The sequence below is a fragment of the Microcebus murinus genome, chromosome 23 (assembly GCF_040939455.1).
Source record: "Microcebus murinus isolate Inina chromosome 23, M.murinus_Inina_mat1.0, whole genome shotgun sequence".
In the NCBI taxonomy this organism is placed as follows: Eukaryota; Metazoa; Chordata; class Mammalia; order Primates; family Cheirogaleidae; genus Microcebus; species Microcebus murinus.
The window spans coordinates 21,906,875-21,927,867 of record NC_134126.1 but is presented as its reverse complement, the minus strand read 5'-3'; the positions used below and the strand labels follow the sequence as shown (position 1 = coordinate 21,927,867).

The window sequence follows — 20,993 nt, the reverse complement described above, 5'->3', positions numbered from 1 at the left end:
CTTTCTACCCCCCCCCCATTCTCCTCCTCCTCTGCTCTCCTCTCTTTTAAATGTCAAACTGAGCAGATGGTTTTAAGGTGTGGAGGGTATATATCCTTTACTCCTACCTGTTTATCTGTAGGCTGGCGCTAACTTATATGTACTAAGCTAAGATGCTTAAAGAAAAATACTAGGACGAAAAAGAAGAAAGGAAGAAGCTTTGGTCCATTTTCAGACCCCAAATTTCCCCGCTCCATACACCCGCTTACCTCGAAGGGACCCAACCAATAGAAGCAGTATTCCATCCTGTGTCTAATGGACATGTTGGTAGATTACTTCTGTCCCCAGCCTAAATTGTCACATCCCGACTAGAACACTTGATACAATAGTCGATCGTTGGAGGTGCGACTGTGCTCATCTGCGTTGTTTTCATAATAAGGGGGGGGTGTCTGGGGGCGGCCAAAGGGGGCGAAAAGAAGGCTGGGGCGTGCTCAAGCAAAAGTCTCTTTTCTTATCGCCGACACCTAACCTGGCCGGCCTAATTTTTTTCTTCCTTTCAATGTTTGAATTCCATGTCAAAAGTTTCCTACAGAGTATAGACGCGGACGTGCTAACATCGCTATTCTTACTCAGAGAGAAGACTTAATATCCTCTTTACAGTTTGGTAAATTTCAGGCTGAAAGTGTAAATTTCCTAGAAAGGAGTGTTCGTGTGTGTGTGTGTGTGTGTGTGTGTGTGTGTCCCAGAAGATGGTGGTAGTGTCTGGCCAGTGTGCTTGTAACACATCTCATAAATACCCTGTTGTCACGACACAGCATGATCCAACCTTTGATCTGATTAAATTTGAGTGGCACACGAAAAACTACTTGTCCTCGTCCCACCTAAAAAATGAGTGTTTAATCGACTATGTATGGACGTTTCTGCTTCGCAGCTCCTGCCAGTCCTAGCTTTTATAGGATCTTTAAGTCATAAACGCGTCTGCTTTATTAAAAGCCGTTTACTGTGCAGGGGTGGGGGGGGAGAAGGGACGTTCTAGCTGCGGCTGCAGAGACTCGCTCTTTAGCATTTGTAACTTGCAAAGCCCAAGGAGCTCTTTAAGAGCCACATTATCTAAAGAAATCTTGCTGGTTATTTTTCATCCAAGACATGGCAAACCAAAGTGAATTCTCTACGGCTTGACGTTGGAGCCTGGGATTTAAGCGTTTGAAATTTCTTCCCTAATAAACTTTAAAGTTTTGCCACCCAGGCGTCAAAACTGTGTAAATCCTGAACCGCTTTCCTTGGCCATTCTGGGGTGAGTGAGTTATCGAGGGGGTAATCGCGAGATAATGTTTGTAACATATTTTCTTAAAGGCTGATGTACCTGCCATCCAAATAATGTTGGTAGAGATAAACCAAGGGTAAATAGTCATCTTCCTAATAATTTCGGCTGGAGACTGACCGGGACTCAGCCAGTGTTGATCTTCTGATAGCAGATGCAGCGGACCCAGTGTGAAACCTCTGGCACCTATTATTTTAGTACCAAACCTACCTGTATTTTGCTGCCCACCTCCCCTTTAAAAGGAAGCAAAGGTGACATGTATTCTTGATACTACTACCCAGGGTCGTTTTAAAAGTGGAACGATCTGCAGATCCCTCACTCCCTCCTCCTACACCGCCCCCACTCCTAAAACCCCCACTTTTCCTCCCAGATACTTTTCCGTGCCTTCCTCCACCCAAGTCCGAGGAGCGCTCACGCGCTCGGCCACTCGGCGAACTCGATCAATCAGCTGGATCTGGGAAAGGAAAAAAGGAGAAAAAAAAAAAAAAAAAAAAAAGAGGACCTGCGGCCCTGGAGGAGCGAGCGCGAGCCGGGCGCCGCTCGCGCCGTCTCCCGCCTTGCATGGTGCCCGCAGATGGCTCGCTCCGGCCGGCGGGCGATCCAGTCGCCCCGAAGCGGTGGCAGCGCCGGGGTGGGGGTGGGGGCCGGGGATGGAGGCCCGGGCGGGGGAGCGCGGGGGCCCCTCTCCCCTCCTCTCCTCCCAGCCCCTCACCCCCACCCCTTTTATATTTTTTTTCCTCCCAAGTTCTCTTGCCTTGCTATCCCCCCTTGAATCCGAAGGCGCCTCTCGATTGCGATTGGGTGCCGGGGCCGGGTACGTCAGTCAGACTGTGACGTGCAGTCTTCCTGTTTCCTTCAGCTGTGTCTTAAAGTAAATCTTGTTGTGGAGCGGAGCCCTCAGCCGAGGGAGCGCTCGGAAACCCTACACCATTGCAGCCGGGGCGAGCGGAGCGGCGCAAAAGAGCTGTCGCCGGGCCCGCCGGCTCCCCCGCGCGCCGCCTCGCTCCTCTCCTCCGCTCCCCTCCGCTCCCGCGCTCCGCTCCTCTGCTCGGTTCCTCCTCTCCTCTCCTCGCCCCTTCTCGCCCCTTCTCTCCTCTCCTCTGCCGTCCCCTCCCCGCCCTCCTCTCTCTCCCTCTCCCTCTCCCGGTCGCCCGCTCGCTCGCGCACGGACTCACCGTCCCTCGTCCAATTATCACAGTCATCACCCGCAAGATACCACCGTGTGTGCGCGCGCGTGTTTTCTTCCCTCTCTCTGCCGGCAAAAAAAAAAAAAAAAGAGAGAGAGAGAGGAGAGGCTCGGTCCCCACTGCTCTCCGCACCGCGTAAGTACCTTCTCCCCCTCGCCGGTCCCTCCCCTTTTCCAGAACCACTTGCACTGGCTTGTTCTTGAATGAGAAGGAGAGAAAAGAGCCTCCCATGACTCACAGCCGTGTAAACATTTTTTTTTTTCCAGGAGAAAAATGGTGCTATTTAAATGAATCCTAATAAAATAGCCCTCTAAACAGTTTCTGAGCGGGAGCCTCGGTGGAACTCAGCGCTCCTCCCAGGCAGTTGCTGAGAGTAAGTGATCCGCTTGGCTTTTATTTCTTTCTCTTTCCTGCTGGTGGCCGGGGGTGGTGTTGGCGACGGGGGGAAGGCTGATGCTGCCGGACTTGTCGCTGATCTTGTCACCTTTTGTGTACTGTTTCTGGGGTCCGAGGAGGCGCTTGCTTCCTTTCCTTCTTTCTCTTGCCCTCTCTTCTCGGGAGACAGGACCGCGAGGGGCACCGGGTCGCTTTTTGTTCCTCTAGGTGCCCGCTTTCCGCCGAGCCCCTCGTCCTCCCCTTCTCCCCCGGGTTCAAACTCCGGGGCTAGTCTCCCGTCCTTTCTCTTTGTCTTGTTTATTATAGCTGCCTTTCTTCCCCGGCTCTTCCAATTTGCTTGCCATTTGCATACCTTTCACTTCTCCTTTTTTAACCCCTGCGCAGGGCCGGGAGTGGGGAGCAGAGGATGGGGGGCGCTCTATTACTTTCCGCTCCAAACGCTGTCGAGGCTGAAATGTTGAAATCGGGGTTGGCGCGGTGGCGGAGTGATGGGTCCCGCGAACGGAGCGCGGCGCCCCTCTCCTGAGCTCGGGGACCCAGGGCTGGGGCCGGTGGAGTCGGGTAAGGGGGCACTGGGGGCCTCGGGGGCTAGCGCGGTGCAGGGATCGGGGCCCCAGCGTCGCGAGGACCCGAGGGTCGCGCTCCGGGTGGGGGTAGGGGTAGCGGACACGGGTGGCGAGGAATCTCCCAGCCGTCGCCGGCGGTGCTGGGCAGCTTCGGTTTGGTCTTGCCTGGGTGGTACCCACCGTTTCGCCCCAGTTCGAAGGACTGAGGAGGGAGGAGAGGAGAGGTGAGAGTAATTGTTACTGGGAAGGCGAGCAAGCGAGGAGGGCGGGAAGGGGGGGGGAAGAGCGGCTACCGTATCTTTCCTGCCTGAGCAGACCAGGAGGGGGACGCGGTGGAGTAGGGGGGCAGACATCACCCAAAGTCCAGTTTAGCAAGTTGTCCGTTCTTCTCGTGTGGCCGCCGGTTTCTCCTCCTGCTAAAACTGCACGTTGGTGGGGAGAGTGATGGGGGTCGTAAAGGGGGCAGCAGCTTTCTACAGGCTCCCAGCTCTCCGGGCCCTTCCCAGCTTCTTGGGAAGTTGAGGGCTCTCCAGGCAGACAGAGGGCAGAGCTGGGAGGAGGGGTCGGGCGATAGTTTTAAATAGCCCAAGGAGGCAGGTTGGAGTGTGAAACTGCTGTTCTTGGCAACCCAGAGCCCTACTCCGCCTGGGGGAAGGCTGGGAACTCACCTGCTTGTTTTTATTTTTCCAAGAAGGTCTGTGTTGTCTCCTTGAGCTTATAAAAACAGAGCAAGCACAGGGTGGCCTCCTCTCAAAGTCAAGGCTAGAAGAATCTCTCCTCTTGTTTCCTCTGTCTCTCTCTATCTCCTTTTCCACCCATGCTCTCCCTTATATATATAAAAAAAATCATTTCCTTTCCTAAACTAGGTAGGCAGAAGTCTATTAGAGTGCGCATGGGCAGGGCCTGACAGGTGTGTTGTGTCAAGAAAGACAGGTGCAAATTTCCTCTGTGTCTGCGTGTGTCTGTACAGTTCCAGACCGCAGTGCTTGCTCGAGGGTTGTAGAGGTTTATGAATTTATGGCTGTCCTGGTTAATAGGATTGTCTGAGCTAATGGGAATCGGGCTGTTGTTGTGTTTTGAGCCCTGCCATGTGAGTTCTTTGGGGGTGGGGGTGGGGGACAAGTTGGTATGTGTTTGTTTATTTTTTTCTTAAGGATGTTGGCAGGATGCTCCTGAGGCCCTGTCCCAGGCTTCTGTCTGCCAGCCAGCCCAAAGCACTCCCACTTCAGGCAGCAGGTGGAGGGAGACTGATTTTCCCTTTGCTTCCCTCCAGTTTATGCCTGTCTCCCAGGTCTCTGCTTGGCAAAGATAGGGAGAAAGAGAGAGAGAGAGAGAGAGAGAGAGAGAGAGAGAGCTGTCCTTTGTGTGTGTGTGTGTGTGTGTGTGTGTGTGTTGCTCTGGACAGCCACGGGTGATGTGTAACTGCCAAGAATACCAAAGTCAGTTTGAAAGTGTTAGCGTTGTGAAAGCTTCTCTTTCCAGCACGCTTTCTCCTTGCTCAGAAGGAATAGGTACGTGCAGAAACTCTCTCAAGTCATATGTTAAATACTTTCATCAAGTAGAATGAGCCTGTCATTGTACCAGACAGGTGCCAAATGTCCTAGGTATGACTTCGATGGAGAAGGAAAATCTCAAGTACGAGAGAAGGTAACTGCTTTCCTATCTGATGCAAGATGAGGGCAGTCAGTTCTACGAAGAGTTTCTTGCAAGAACTTCTGCGTATTTTCAAAACGAAATGGGCTGTGTGTGGTGAGGAAGGAAGAGTATTCCTGTTAACCTGTCTGTGGTCTGCGACACGGACATGTTTATAGAATCGTAAAATAGAAGAAGTTAAGGACTGTGGCTCGATGTGTAAGGGAAGATGTTGGGAATTCGATGTAAGCACTGTATCTGGCTTCTTAAAACTTGGCCTTTGAAAATTTTCTTTAAATGGATTGCTTTAAACTGACTTGCACAGGAGTAGGTTAGATGGTGAATGGTTTTTGTTGGTTGGTTTTGTTGTTTGAGTGGTTGTCATTGTGTCCATGAAAATGAGATAGTATGTGTCATTTATTCTTTATACTTAATAGCAAAGTTCCCCCCAGTACTTTCCTTGGATGCTTTTGAAGTTCCTTGGTAACTGAAATGTCATCCTATGGCTATGTTCATTTGCTTTATTTTTAATAGGGGTTATCTGTGCTTGGCACTTATTGATATTGTATGTGTCCATTATGCAGAATTCTATTTAGTTTAATCACCACCTTGTGGGGGGCAAAAAAGTCATGCACACATAACATACATCTTTGTTCTCACTTTATTCGTTTCTTAGCATTGTCCCTCTATAAGCAGCACATGCAATCTTAAAACCTGAGATTCTTATTCTCTAAGTTGCCAGACCTCCTCTTTATTTGCTTTAAAACTCAAATAGGCCTTTTAAAATGAATTCATTTTATATCATCTCAAGGATTGTCTCAAATTTGCAATATTAATATAAGAATTTTTAGATTCAAGATTAACTAAAGAAATGAAAAAATGGTACTTGTTATAATATAAAAATGGATTATGCATGACGTATTATTAGAGGATTTTAACTAAGTACGTGTATATATTGGAAAGGATGTATACGTAAGGAATTTTTCAAACCTTATTGCCTAGTGCATTCTCAAAGGACATTGAGAGTATTTCAATTTTCTGCAAAAAGAGAAGAGTGTAAGTGTATTTTCTTAAGATGATTTCTTGATCTCTTTTATTTACCAATTTGGTGGATTATTACTTTTTAAATAAGTAGAAATTAGTATTTTAGGCATGTCTCAGAAAATATTCTGTGTTCATTTTGCAAGTAAAAAATGTATGGAATTTTTCGTAGGATGGAATGATCTTAAATGAAATCTTAAACAATTTGAGAATTCTATTGTGACATGAAATTTTAAAACCTAACAAACAATACAATCTTAGTTAATTGAAGTATTAACCTATGTCCTGTGAGTTCTTCAACATAACGTAAAAGGCTTTCCTAACCTGACAGTAAACAGAAATATCTCTGAAGGAAAAGTTGATAATTAGCAGAAATGAACTCTTGAATACAGTGAGGTGTATAGTCTATTGATTTGGGGGTTACCAAACCATCTGATTTTTTTCTCTTTAAAAAAAGCGCTGATTTCCAGATTGATTTGAAATATTCCTTGTTAATGATATTCCAATTGAAATCTCATAACCAGGTTGACCCAAGTAGGTTAGAGGCCCATTCAAGGAAGATTTTTCTAAGATAAGTCAAATGTAGGCTTGAGCAACTTCTTCGAATAAAGATAGCCCAACAAAGATAGATCATCTAAATAATCCAAACAGGAAACCATGCCAACCTTACACTCTGCCTGTCTCATAAAAGATTTGTCTGAACTATCTGTATAATTACCATAATGAAACACTTCTTTGTCCAGAATCTCCAGATAGATGCAGTAAAAGTTGCATCCCCTTCCCCAAAATAACTTCTTTATTAAAATGGACCACTTAACCACTTTCTACTGTATATTGAAGTGTTACTTTAAAATTCTCAGCTGAAAATTCCTTTCTACTAACCTTAAGTCATCAGTTTCCTCAGGACTTTCCATGTTAAATAGAACGTCAGATAATTCAGATTTTAATGAAGAATCCTTTGGAGTAGTTAAAATCTGATTTTATTATACCTGAGTGTTTGTCCATGTAATATCTTTCTCTAGGAGGAATCTGCTATGTTAAGATATGCATTGTATAGGAATTATTAAAGCATTTGTGTAGTTTATATGCCAATTGGTGCCAACAAAATATTTAATGATAAAAAATTCTATATAGACTTTTGCATTAATTAAAGAGGAGTTTATAGAAACAGAGTATGTGTATCTGATTAATAATACATTTGGGTTCAGATTCTACATCAGTATTTTTCTGTCTCCTTATTGATATTGATGGTCACCAAGGCTGATCAAAAGGCTTCATATTGCCTGATTAGACTCAAAATTAATGTTAAAATGAAAATATAAAAAGAATCAATAATAATTATAGCTGAAACATTATGGCTTAATGCCTATGTTGGGAAATAAAAGAGTTTTTAAAATTCCTAATGGACAGGACAATATTGATGATAAAGTCATTCCATAGCATCTTTTAAATTCTGAATTACAAAATCATGTAAGCACTTGGAAAATGTTTTCAAGCGATTTAATCTAGATCATGGTCATGTAGCAGTACATTTTCTTATGTGGGAAATATATTCATATATATTTCTGCAGTATACATATCTTGTTTGTGAGACATGATGCTAATAAAGTACTGTGTCAACCAGTTATTATTATTTAATCTTGCCTATAGTCTCCCTGGCTTATGTTCCCAATGTGTGTTACCACTCTACCTTTATTTCTTAAATGTAGGTCTAAGCTACACGGAGAAATTTACTTATTTGTGCCTATTACTATAATGCCTTGTTTTTCTGGATTCTATACTTTTTCTTGTTTTTCCCACTTGTCTTGTCCTCTTTGTTATGTTTCAGCCAGACATTTTACAAGATCTAAAAGTACTTACATTATTTTAGCCCCAAAGAGAAAACAAATCATTTAATCTCAAAATGTTGACTGATTGGAAGAGAACTGCAAAAATCAATTCAGTTCGGTGAATACAGAGGGAGTTATAAGATATCTTGTTCTTAACAGACCCCACAGGCCTGTTTAATTAACACTTACTCTCCACTGAAGATGAAAGTATCATTTCTTTCCACCTTAGGAAGAGCACAGCCCTCCTCTTGGCTCCAGCGTGAGGCAGGGATGCAGCTGTTGATACCTAGGCTAGATGAGAGGAAGTGCAGTTGACGCAGAGGTAAATGGCAGTTGGAAAAGGAAGGATGCCTGGGGATGACCTTGTACTCATCAGCTACACCAGTGTGTGCTTTCTGAGCCTCTGTTGCAGAGGTGTTCTTCCCAGAGCAAGCCAGGATGGCAGGAGGAAAGTCCTGTTTGAGTGTTAAGGTTAACAGGGGAAGAAAAAATACTGCAGAAAGTTTGCCCAACATTTTAATTGGAGATCTGTGTGCTTTGCACCTGACATTAAAGAGAAAAGGATTTGCACACAAAAAGAAAAGAGGCAAAATTTAAAAATGATGGCAAAGAACTCAATTTTTGGAAAGCTGATATGCAAACAAAAAGTCTTCCTTGTAACCCACTCTCTCCCCTTATATGCAAGCGTTTCTGTGATTGATAGAGCTTTGGAATGATTAATCCTTCTGCTTGTTCCTCTCAATCTCTCCTTGTTCTTTCTTGCACCTGACAGCTAACCTGATTTATCAGATCCTAGTGTATTAGCGTAATATTCGTCACTGCATTTTCGTATTCCTGAAACCAATTTTATTATCAGTGTGTGAGGGGGTCTCAATCATTCTGAATTCAATTTTGAGCCTAATATTGACGTTATTGAGATCTGTGTCTCCATTCCAAGTTCAGGAAATTTTATCCTGAAGCATACAAAAAGTATTTCAACCTCAAGCATACCAAAAAAAATTATATATATATATATATGCATCATCTTGCTTTCATGATACCCTAAAGCCAGTTCTTTTAAAATGTTTTATCTTCATATAGAAACTGGGAGCAAAGACTGTATGATGAAATCTTTGTCACTTAAAAAAAAAAATACATATTGTTGCCATGTAAGCATTGAGCATTTTCTTGATTTTTACAGGTTATTTCATGCTGAAATTATGCCTATTTGCATGGATAGTCATTCTTTAAAACTAGCCACAGATGCAGTCCTAGGGAGCACGTAGATGTTTTTACAGGTGAACCGAAAGAGATGGGAGCTGTTCCAAACACTCTGCACGCTGCCTTTGGCAATAGACCCTGTTATTGTGAAGATGTGCTCTGTTAAGCAAATGTGAAGTTTAATATTAGATAAACCTGACATGAAAAAAATTATTTTTATTTTCTTCATAAAATGTGAATTGTAAACAAAAAGATGTGACATCTTATATCTGTACAAAATTGGGCGTTAGTATCACTTAGTTAATAAGTCACACAGTATGTCCAGTGTCTTTTATAAAATGCAAGGAAGGATGTTCTTCTTTTATATTGTGTTCCCAAGAAACAATGGAAGTTCATATACAAAGAAGGTATTTCCCTTTATCACATTTTTGATTGATGTTATTTTCTTTCTTATTTATCTTGTCTGAGTCTCTTTATTTTTTTTTCTTTAATTTGGCATAGGAAATAAGATTCACAAATGGTGTATTTTAAAGAGTTTCTTTGGGCATTTGAAGTATTATTTTGGCAGATTTTTAACAGAAGAAAACGAATCCTGGAGTTATATTTATCCCTGCCTAGTTCAATAATCCATTGTTCCACATATTGATTTCTAAAATGTGATAACATCCTTCTTTTGCAGTGAATCCAACTTTATAATAATTTAAGCCATCAGAAGGACATTGTGAAAATTTATAAATATTCTTATAGTTATATTAAGATATAGCAACAGATAACATTTTCATATATGATTTCACTAATAAAATTCATAACTATACTAAATAAGCAGACTTGTAAAATGAGTATTTGTGCATCTATTTCAATGATAAATCAACTATTTATGTTTGAAAGATGCTGACTGGGGTGTTCTTCCCATTTTACATATGACAAAAATATTTTAAAATTCAGTAATAAAGGGTGTGTGTTAAATATTTGCATTTATTTTAGAGTCTTTTTCTTTTAATGACATTAAAACCACAATAATTTTAATGCAGAAATGGAATTTTTCATCCAAATTTCACACAGTCTCAAAATGTAACCTTATTTCTTAAGTATAGACCACTTTCATCTTCTTTTACAATGTGAATCTCAATGCCCAAAATTTAATCAATTGGTTGTCAGAGGCTGTGTTCTTATAATCTACTGTTTCTTCTGAAGATAAACAGTATCATTTTAGGCATTTGTGAAAGAGAATCATATTACTGGTGCTTAAGCAGTTTTTGCTTTTTTTTTTTTTTTTTTAATCTTAATCCATCTTAAACCAGTGGAGCAGAAATATTTAAAAATGTTTCATTTCAAGCAGAGTGCATAATAAATTGCAATAATTGTAATGTGCCATAAATCCCAGAGCCTATGCATTTTGCATTTGATTCAGGATTGAGGTCAGGAAATTTGGAGAAATTTAAAGAAAATGATTCATCAGTCCTTTTGTTCTGTTGGCCAGGGTCCCGGGATTCTTGAGCTGTGCCCAGCTGACGAGCTTTTGAAGATGGCACAATAACCGTCCAGTGATGCCTGACCATGACAGCACAGCCCTCTTAAGCCGGCAAACCAAGAGGAGAAGAGTTGACATTGGAGTGAAAAGGACGGTAGGGACAGCATCTGCATTTTTTGCTAAGGCAAGAGCAACGTTTTTTAGTGCCATGAATCCCCAAGGTTCTGAGCAGGATGTTGAGTATTCAGTGGTGCAGCATGCAGATGGGGAAAAGTCAAATGTACTCCGCAAGCTGCTGAAGAGGGCGAACTCGTATGAAGATGCCATGATGCCTTTTCCAGGAGCAACCATAATTTCCCAGCTGTTGAAAAATAACATGAACAAAAATGGTGGCACGGAGCCCAGTTTCCAAGCCAGCGGTCTCTCCAGCACGGGCTCCGAAGTACATCAGGAGGATATATGCAGCAACTCTTCAAGAGACAGCCCCCCAGAGTGTCTTTCCCCTTTTGGCAGGCCTACTATGAGCCAGTTTGATATGGATCGCTTATGCGACGAGCACCTGAGAGCGAAGCGCGCCCGGGTGGAGAATATAATTCGGGGGATGAGCCATTCCCCCAGCGTGGCGTTAAGGGGCAATGAAAACGAAAGAGAGATGGCCCCGCAGTCTGTGAGCCCCCGAGAAAGTTACAGAGAGAACAAGCGCAAGCAGAAGCTGCCGCAGCAGCAGCAGCAGAGCTTCCAGCAGCTGGTCTCGGCCCGGAAGGAGCAGAAGCGGGAGGAGCGCAGGCAGCTGAAGCAGCAGCTGGAGGACATGCAGAAACAGCTGCGCCAGCTGCAGGAGAAGTTCTACCAAATCTATGACAGCACCGACTCGGAGAATGACGAAGACGGCAACCTGTCTGAAGACAGCATGCGCTCGGAGGTGCTGGAGGCCAGGGCCCGGGACTCGGTGGGGAGGTCGGACACCGAGCTGTGCGAGCTGGACCCGGGGCAGTTCATCGACCGCGCGCGCGCGCTCATCCGGGAGCAGGAGATGGCCGAGAACAAGCCCAAGCGCGAGGGCGGCCACAAAGAGCGCGAGCACGGGCCCAACCCCTTGCAGCCGGAAGGCAAGCACCTGGCCGAGACCCTGAAGCAGGAGCTGAACACCGCCATGTCCCAGGTGGTGGACACCGTGGTCAAGGTCTTCGCGGCCAAGCCCTCCCGCCAGGTCCCTCAGGTCTTCCCGCCCCTCCAGATCCCCCAGGCCAGGTTCGCAGTCAACGGGGAGAACCACAATTTCCACACGGCCAACCAGCGCCTGCAGTGCTTCGGCGACGTCATCATCCCCAACCCCCTGGACACCTTCGGCAACGTGCAGATGCCCAGCTCCGCCGACCAGACGGAAGCGCTGCCCCTGGTGGTCCGCAAGAACTCCTCGGACCAGTCGGCCTCCGGCCCCGCCGCCGGCAGCCACCACCAGCCCCTGCACCAGTCGCCTCTGTCCGCCACCGCAGGCTTCACCACGTCCACCTTCCGCCACCCCTTCCCCCTGCCCCTGATGGCCTACCCGTTTCAGAGTCCCCTAGGTGCTCCCTCCGGCTCCTTCTCTGGGAAAGACAGGGCCTCTCCCGAATCCTTAGACTTAACTAGGGACACGACGAGTCTGAGGACCAAGATGTCATCTCACCACCTGAGCCACCACCCTTGTTCACCAGCACACCCGCCCAGCACCGCCGAAGGGCTCTCCTTGTCGCTCATAAAGTCCGAGTGCGGCGACCTTCAAGACATGTCCGAAATCTCACCTTACTCGGGAAGTGCAATATCCTTTGATTTTTCCCCTCCAGGAAGGAACCAAACAAAAAACAAAAGAGAGGTTTCCCACGAGGTTAGGTTTACACAATATCTAGAATAACGTAGATTAGCGTGTTCTTAAGAGTTCAATCTTTCCTATCATTGATTAGGATAGACTTTTATCAGCATGCCTGTGGCATTCCTGATTGCAGAAAAAGCTTAAAACTAAACCAACATCTTTGCAACTTTCACGAGTTGTTCACTGCCTCAAGGGGCCTGATATTTAATATGTGCTTTTCAGCAGTGGTGGGATTTTTTTGTTTGTTTTGGGGTTTCGTTTTTTGTTTTTCCTCTATTATCTTCCTCTGTGTGTGTGTGTGTGTGTGTTTAAACAGTAGATTCAGAGATGGAAAAAAAAAATCTCATTGTAAATATCGATTGAATTATCAGATTTTTTTTTTAAAGATGGTAAGTTTTATCATGAAATAAAGAGAAAAGTCAGTTTTCATATCCCTAAGATCCCATAACAAGGATTCTTACTTTCAAGCATCAGCAAGGCTCCTGGTCCAATTAAACAAGGCCCTAATGAAATCTTTCGTAGAGCACTTTATATATGGAAGCTGAGGTGGGAGAAAAACGGATGTGTATAGGAAGTTAGATTCTCTCTTAAAGTGAGACTTTTTTTTAAGGAAATATACAGGTACTGATTTATTCAGACAGAATCGGTCTCTCTCTGGTTCACCCAAGGTCTGTTCTTTGGGCCTGGTGCAGCTGCTTCTATGCATGATTAACCTCTGTTCAGCCATACACAGAAATCTTTTGTCCTAACATATACAAAGCAAATTATTTTAGAAAGCGAGAGAGCACAATTAAACATAAAACTCAGCTGTATTCGACTTAAAAAATGGCTATCTTTTTATGACTCTTTTCAATTCTGAACCTGACTTTTGTGTAGAGATGCCAGTTATGTTTTTTATTAGACCCATTCTGAACTCCAGCTATTTTTAAACTGATGATTTTTTTTTTCTCTCTGTACATTTGGTCTTTTCAGTAAATTTTGTAAAAATCTTGTAGTTGTTGGTCTTTTGGGGTAGTAGAATAGTAGCATTTGGGGGCAGGTGGAGGCATGTTTCTTATATAATAAATTACCAGATGGATATAAAATTTAGCAATTAAGTTGGCTGTTGCTAAATTGAGGGTTTTGAGCAATTGTCTTGATGACTAGAGATTGACATTTTCGTATCTAAGCCCACTCCAGAGGCTGCCACGTAAGCTCAAAAGTCCCAGCTATGGTGGAAATGTGTTTTCCCAGTTAGTGGAGGTCGAACTCCCAGCCAGCTCTCTGGATAGTAGTGAAGATTTCTGATGAGGCGAACTGGAGCCACAAGCACGAAGTCTAACTTGGGCAATTAAACATGGAGTCTCTTTCCATAGTGAGGAAGAAGAGCAGGAGGTTGTAAGAGAAAGATTTTGGAGATGTAGATATGTAAATAGAAATTGAGAACTGGCTGGGTGGTTGATTTAACTTCTGCATTTCAAAGATCTAAAATTCAATCGACAGTCATGAATCAAAGCTGCACACAGCACCATGCCTCACACATTATAAGCAAGTAATAAATATTGGTCAAAAGGACTGGAATATAGATGTTGGTGATGAGAAAGGCAAAGTAAGAAGACACAATGACCTGAATGGTTTTTTTACCCTTTTAACAAAAGCATGTTTGGAGGTTCATGTCAGGCTAACGTTTAGAGATAAGAACTGTTGTACCTCGGAGATGCCTTAACTTCTTTTTGAAACAAGTAGTGATAGTGGGTTGTTTCTCTCTCTCTCTCTCCCCCCCCTCTTCCCAAACACATACACACACACAAAGTGAAGCAACATGCATGCCCATTTGGGTGAACATTTGAAGCCAGGTTTCAAAGTTCTTTAAATCCATACTAAACTCTTCAGCTCAAGATGCCAGTTTTTGTTTTTTTTAATTATATTTTTGATTATAACCAGTTAATTATAATTATGGCTATCTCTTTTTTTTTAAGTAAGTTTGGTCTTCTAGGAAAAAAAGTCTTTTAGATTGCTTTAGGTGTTGGCAATGTTCATTGTCTCACCCTTTCTAAATCCCCTGAAGAATTTTGAGGATTTGAATTGAAAGAAGTTTCTTTTATTTCTATATATATCAAAGCCTTTAAAGAAAATACAGTTACTTCTTCTTCTTCAGAGGAATAACTTCTCCTGTCTCCTACCAACCAATACAAGATTCTGTAGGACAGTGACAGTTGAAAACCACCAAGTTCATATGAAATATTAGCTGCTTACACCTGGAGTTATTTTTTTTATATAGATAAATAATTTTGGCCACTTGTAATTAATGGCCACATTTTCCACCTTTTGGCCTTCTATGGTCTGGTCCTACCTCTTTCCCCTCTAACACATTGCACTTTTAACCATTTATCTCATTGATATGTTATTTCTGGGGAAAAGAAGATAGGCAAACAACTTTTTCTGTAGTTCACACTGAATGTTTGTGGGGAGGTTGGGTGCACTTTTCTCCTGTCTCTATCTCGGTATGGCAATCAGTTCTTCCCTTGATTCGCCTGATGGTGTACAGGCAATATCCTCAAGATTTTTTCTGGAAGAAATCTCTGGGAATCACAGTGAGCAATTACTTTAGTTTTAGGGATACAGAACCATATGCACAGTTATTGCTTGAAAAGATCCATAGAAATGAATAGGAATGGGATGAAATGGTGCCACTGTGATTGCCATGATTATGTTTCTTTTTATTTTTAGTTCATGCCTTTCCAAATCATTACAAATCATTTAATTCTTAAGGAACAATCCTTTCCTCCTCCAAAGGGTATCATCTGGATTTTTGAACAAAGTAGCCAAGATAAAAAACTGAACTATTAAGGACACAAGCTTATCAGATAAATCCATTCTAAGTTCAGCACATTAAACACATATGTTCTATAGGATAGAACACACTACTGCATTATTCTTTCTAGTGGAAAGGAAATAGTGAATGTCTGCATGCCAAACTGAATGTCAGTGCACCTGCTCCAAGGGTTCACTCATGTCTTGGATATAAAAAATGTGCCCAGTATCTTTGCAAATGAATCTATTTAATCAAATATTAAGTTTTATTCAAATTCCCAAAGAAACAGCCAGCCAATTGCTTTTCTTCATGATGTTCCTTGTCATTCATCCTCTTTGCATCTCAAGAAAAATAGCCTTGTTTAGGCCTCAAATATTTGCATGTACCCAATTAAAGCACAACAGTAGTATTATAAGCCGTTAAGACGTGCAGGTGAAGAAATTGAGCCTGTTCTTTGTGACAGTCGTCTCTCCCTTCTCGACTTCTACTGAAATGTTTAAAAGACTTGAAGCTTAGAAAGAAAAATTGTTTAGTAATTTGAAATTAAAATCCAACCAGAAAACATGGATTAAAAATGCATTTCTAAAATGTAAAACAATCCACAGAAGTTGATCTTTTAGAATTCTTGTGTGGCTATAGCAGTTATATTAGCTAGACTGAAACATATGAAGACTGAAAGATTCTGGGCTCCTAACTCCCTCCCATCCCAGAAAAGATTATAAAATAAGGAAATTAAAAAAAAAAAAAAGATTTCCATACACTGCAAGTCCCTCTGATTATGTTCAACTTCTTAGTGAACTAACAACTTACTCTGTCACTATCATTATGTGAATGAGTTTAGATCTTTTCTCCCCATTGTAAGTTTGTAGGGGGGGGGGAGAAACCTCTTTGAAATACAGCAGATCAGAGACTAAGAAACTAAAACTCTTTAGGTTTCAAGTGTCTTAGAAAAAGTAAGCAGTGTCTCCTTGTGCTTGGAACTGCAGCGTGTAAAATCTCTAGCCACAACCCAGAGTTCAGTTGGAAGAAAAGAATTTTCTTCTCCAGCCTTCACCTCCTATTATTCTCCCATTTGCCTTTTTGCTGCCTCCGTGGCTCCTCCCACGGCTGCTGTTTAGGTAAGGTTATATCGTGCTTGGTAAACAGACAACACTTAGATTCTCAGGTTGTTTGAACACTGCTTAGGTTCAGCTGCAGTACCCCGCTTCTCTGATCTTTTATATTCCCGAGCAGATGTCTTTCATTAATTTATGGATTTATCATCTTTTCTTTTTTTTTTTCTTTTTCTTTTGCGTTTTTTTTTTTTTTTTTACACCTGGCAGCTGTCTCAAGTTTCAGCAGTTATTGTCTATTTTGCATTATACATAGAATTGAATGTCATCTGTCTTCACAAAGCTATGGCTAAGAGAATTGAGGCAAAGCCACATGGACTGCCGGGACAGATCTTGTTTGCGTTCCATCCCCCCTCACCCCACCCCCCCTTTACCTCCTTAATATTTATTTGTGCTCATTTTCTTTCCTGGCCTTGAATGGAGCTTAGCTCGTGTTCAGTACAGCTGTATGTTTACTGAATCTATTCCATCATGAGTCATTGTGCGTGTGTAAGTATCCTGGAAACAGCTAGTGCTTTCTTGGAAGAACAGTTGCTTTTCAGCACAAGCACTTAAAAGGGAAATTAACCAATTGGTCAGTTCAGATTTATTTTTGAGGAGGAAAAAAGGATTATCTAACTGTTGGCTTTTAAATATTTCATTAGCTATTTTTAATAGTTTATTAGAAACATATATTTTATGGGAATTTTATCTTAATTACACAATGGGCAGGAGATAAAGATTAATTCTGTGTTCCATTTCGCCTGATCAATTCCAAGTATTACCAACAGGAAACATTTTTAAAGCAAAAACGGACTCGAGAAATATGAATTAGAATAATTTTTCATTAAATAAAAAGCCTCTAAATCCTGATTAAATAAAATGGATAGTTTATTTGAAAAAAAAAAAGAAGAAGAAGCACTAAAATATCTTAACATGATTTAGACGTATCAAAGGCTTCAGGAAGTTTTGGTAGCTCTAGGCTTATCTGAGAAATACAGCAAGAACAATTGGTATTTTGTATGAGACCAAAATATTAACAGATTTGGGACTTATAATGAAAGGGACGAGGTGGTTTTATTAATGTCGCCGCCATCTGAAAGAAAAGATTAGAACTCAGATCTGAGAATGTTTGTCGAAGTTGGGACCTGCCTAAAACTCAAGGCGATAGGGGACAGCTTGCAACTATTATTTCACTTATCCATTTGGACAGATGGTCCTGAAGTGCACTGCCCCTTTAGGCTTCTCTGTTGTCTAATGGAGGTTACTGGAGGGCCTTTCAGCTCTTTCCTTGGCACAAGAAGTATGTCAGTCATAAATTATCGTCTTTGTGATCATTAAGGATCTCAAACAAAAACACAAGTTCAGTTAAGCTGCTTGGGCTTACAGATAGAAAATCAAAAATTTCTTTCTTCAGTGTTTATTTTCAGTAAAAACAACAACACAATTCTTAACTTTTCTATTTACAAACCAAGGTGATCTTTTTAAAATGGAATGGGATATTAAGCGGAATGTTCATTGAACAAATTGTCAGCCGAGTATTTGGTTAAATGCCCCATTATAAGGAGTCAAGAGCTTATCAATATTAATTCGATTACACTTCTCTAGTAACTTTCTGGTTTCCTTCCATCCTTGAGATTAGTCATGCTGTGCTTGGTGAAGGTCATTTGGAAACCTTTACCTTTTTAAAAATGTCGGTGTTTATTTTACCTTTCTTGGTCAGGTGTGACATTTTTGTTGGGCAGTTAAGGGTTTGTGCGTGTGTTTGTGCACACGTGCACATTTTCTTTTCTTTTTTTTTCTCCCCCCCCCCCTTATTTTTTCCCAGACTCTTTTTGAAGAGAAAATCCTTAGAGAAGCTTCTAGGAAGGACCCTTAATTGACCTTGTGGGGGACCACATTGATTTTCTCCACGTGCATCTTCATTTCTGATAAATTATAAAGCCATTAATTTGCTGAGGAAATGGCAGGGCCAGGCTGCGGCACAGATGTGACCAGAGCCATCCCAGCTCTGAGTCTGCTGAGGAGTGCCAAGAATCTGGGGGAGAATCAGGAAGCTTGGATTGTTATGGTTAGCTTCACGTCCTCTTGGGAACTGTTTTAGTTGCTGCTGTTTACAGATCTAAAAGGTAATGATGTTTCCAGATAAATAGGCCTTCTTATTTGGGGTAAATGGCCATTTATTGATCTGCTAACCCACATTTATTGATTTGTTAGCCCCAACTACTGTGTCACTCTCAAAGGAGTTAACTATAAATCCAGGACAGGCAAATCGTATTTGGTTTTGGACCGTTGCTTTAACAAAAGCGACAGCCCCCCACCCCCTTCTCCCTGTTCTCTCTGTGCCAAAACTACCCCTCCCGAGTTTTAGCTATTATTTAAAAGGAAACAATTAAAAGGACCATAATACGATAAGAAGAAAGTGAGTCAAGATGCTCCATTAGATTAGCACTAAAAGGTAAAACGTGAAACTTGCATAACAGTGTTCAAAATAATGCATTTTATATTTTCATGTACATTAGTATAATAATTTGATGTAAACTGCAGAGTGTAGGGAGAAGAACAAACAGAACTGTAATTGCGAAGAAGAAAAATAAAACTCTCATGACAAGAGTTGTGCAGTACACGCTGGGTGCATTTGTCTCCTTAGCAACAAGTGAAGGTATACATAGCCTACCGGCTTAAAACAAAGGGAGTGTTTTGCCACCCTCACCACGAAGTAGCCAGCTCCATTGTGCATGCTCACCATCACGTTTGGCAATCTCTAGCAGGCAGTGGGCGCTTGGAGTTCCAACGCCCACTGACGCTTGGGTTCCATAGTCAGTGCCCTGTACATACCTTCTCATGTCCCCAACAACTGCTTGGTGGGCCTCCAGACCCTCTGGAGGTGGGGCAGAATTGGGGAGGTGGTCGTTCTTGTGCTTACAGGATTTTTTTTTTCCTTAACCAATTGCATCCTACATGCAGGAAGGATTGTCACCCAATCATTTGAAAAAAGCAAAGCTCATGTTTTTTTATACCCGTTATCCCAGCTCCAATATGTTGAAGACCTACTTCTCCGACGTCAAGGTAGGGACATTTTTTATTATTAATTTCTTCATTTTCTGTGCACATGGTGGTAGTGATTTGAACTCCGGGAAGTTAATGGTGATGAATGCGGAATCCGTTTATTCATACACCTGTGTTGTAATTGATTTAATGCACTTGTCTTTTTGCCTGAAGGTGTGTTAAGCAAAGATGCCACTTGTGTATTAAGACTGAAGGCCTGGTATTAATAAGTCACATGGGTTTCTAATATAGTCCGGAAAACTTAGCCTCGGTCTTCATATGTTTGAGTAGCTTCTTGGAAGAAATTTTGGCTTGTAATGGATGGATGTGCGTTAGAGAATTTTTTCTCTCTCTCTCTCCCTTCAGCGACAGTAAACTGTTTCTGTTTTTGTTTCTGTTGGTTTCCCCATATTTGTGCTTATGAAAGCAAACTCTAGCACCTCTTTTTCCCCCTGCCGAAAAGGAGCGTACATTGAAATTCTCTATGCAGTAGCTGCTTAAAAACAAAAGTGATGATTGTCTCTTATTTACAACTTAATTTGTTGTTGATGTGGAGTACACTGAGCATAAGGAGAATGAATAAAGTGACAGATTCAGGACACATTATTCAAATGAGGATATGAAAGCTGTCGGCCTACAGCTGCAGCCTCCTTCATTCTAGAGAATATGGGGACCTCCTGGTTCTCTGTGTATGTGTGTGTGTGTGTGTGTGTGTGTGCGTGTCTGTGTCTGTGTGTGGGTTTTAAGTAATTGTTTGCATCAACTTGATGTTGTGTTAATCATCTGTAACTTTTTAAAACATAGATTGGGTTTTGATGATGATAATGACACACATGGTATCATTATCCAAGGAACTTGATAAACACTACATTAGCTGAGATTAGTTTATTAGGGTTGGGTGTTTTTCCCCCCACCCCTCCCCTGCCCACCCCCATATGTACAAGTTCTTATTTCTGCCACTGAGAACTCACAGGCTGCCAAAACATGCTTGCTCTTCCTCCGCTCTCTGCACGCAGCTTGTTTTGTGCTCGGTGTCCAAGTGGCTTCAGTGGCCCCATTTTGCAGGCCAACTCATTTCAGTTTCCTTCACTGATGTTTTCTTTGGCCTTATAAGAAAAGTTCTGTTTTCCCTCCTGTTTGCTTTTGAATTGTGTATCAACTTCAGCCTTTTCTCTTCCTCCATCCCTGGCTGGGCTCCTTAAGTGGAAGGCATGTTTTCTCCGCATTCCGTGCCAGCAAACCGGGCAAGATGGGGAGGCAGAGAAAGTCAGGAACTTGAATGGCTGGTTAAGAATCATTAAGCACAAAAAAGGCTGAGTGATGCGGTAGGCCAAGACAAGGGTTTGGGCTTTGTCGGGAGACAATCTCGAATAGGCAGATTGAAGGGAATTTGGCAACTGGCTGAGGACTGGCCAGCTTCTAGAGCCTGGTAGAACCTGGCAAAGTTGGTCTTCCGGGGAATCTTCCCAACACATTAGTTCTAAGAGGGGCACATGAAGGAAAGGGAGAAAAGGGTTATTGTGCACACGTGTGTGAGTGCATGTGTGTGTGTGTGTGTGTGTGTGTGTGTATGTGTGTGTAGAGGT

At 42.4% G+C, this 20,993-nt stretch overlaps 1 protein-coding gene and 1 long non-coding RNA gene across 4 annotated transcripts in view; one reads left to right on the top strand and one right to left on the bottom strand.

Moving 5' to 3' along the window:
- Positions 1–2,553, bottom strand: part of LOC105880522 (uncharacterized) — a 161,631-nt gene extending 159,078 nt beyond the window's left edge. The window contains exon 1 of the long non-coding RNA XR_012914549.1: positions 2,476–2,553. This is a non-coding gene — a long non-coding RNA (uncharacterized LOC105880522). The remainder of the gene's footprint in view (positions 1–2,475) is intronic.
- The window catches only part of PROX1 (prospero homeobox 1), a 52,564-nt gene continuing 34,100 nt past the window's right edge, over positions 2,530–20,993 (top strand). Inside the window, exons 1-3 of one of the 3 annotated variants that reach the window (XM_075997056.1) lie at positions 2,772–2,860; positions 10,632–12,423; positions 19,321–19,428. In XM_075997056.1, the coding sequence (XP_075853171.1) occupies positions 10,699–12,423; positions 19,321–19,428 (1,833 nt within the window). In that variant the 5' untranslated portion in view covers positions 2,772–2,860; positions 10,632–10,698. Of the gene's footprint in view, positions 2,623–2,771; positions 2,861–3,859; positions 5,097–10,631; positions 12,712–19,320; positions 19,429–20,993 lie in introns of those variants that run through there. The other 2 variants (XM_012781616.2, XM_012781617.3) reach the window with 2 other exon arrangements.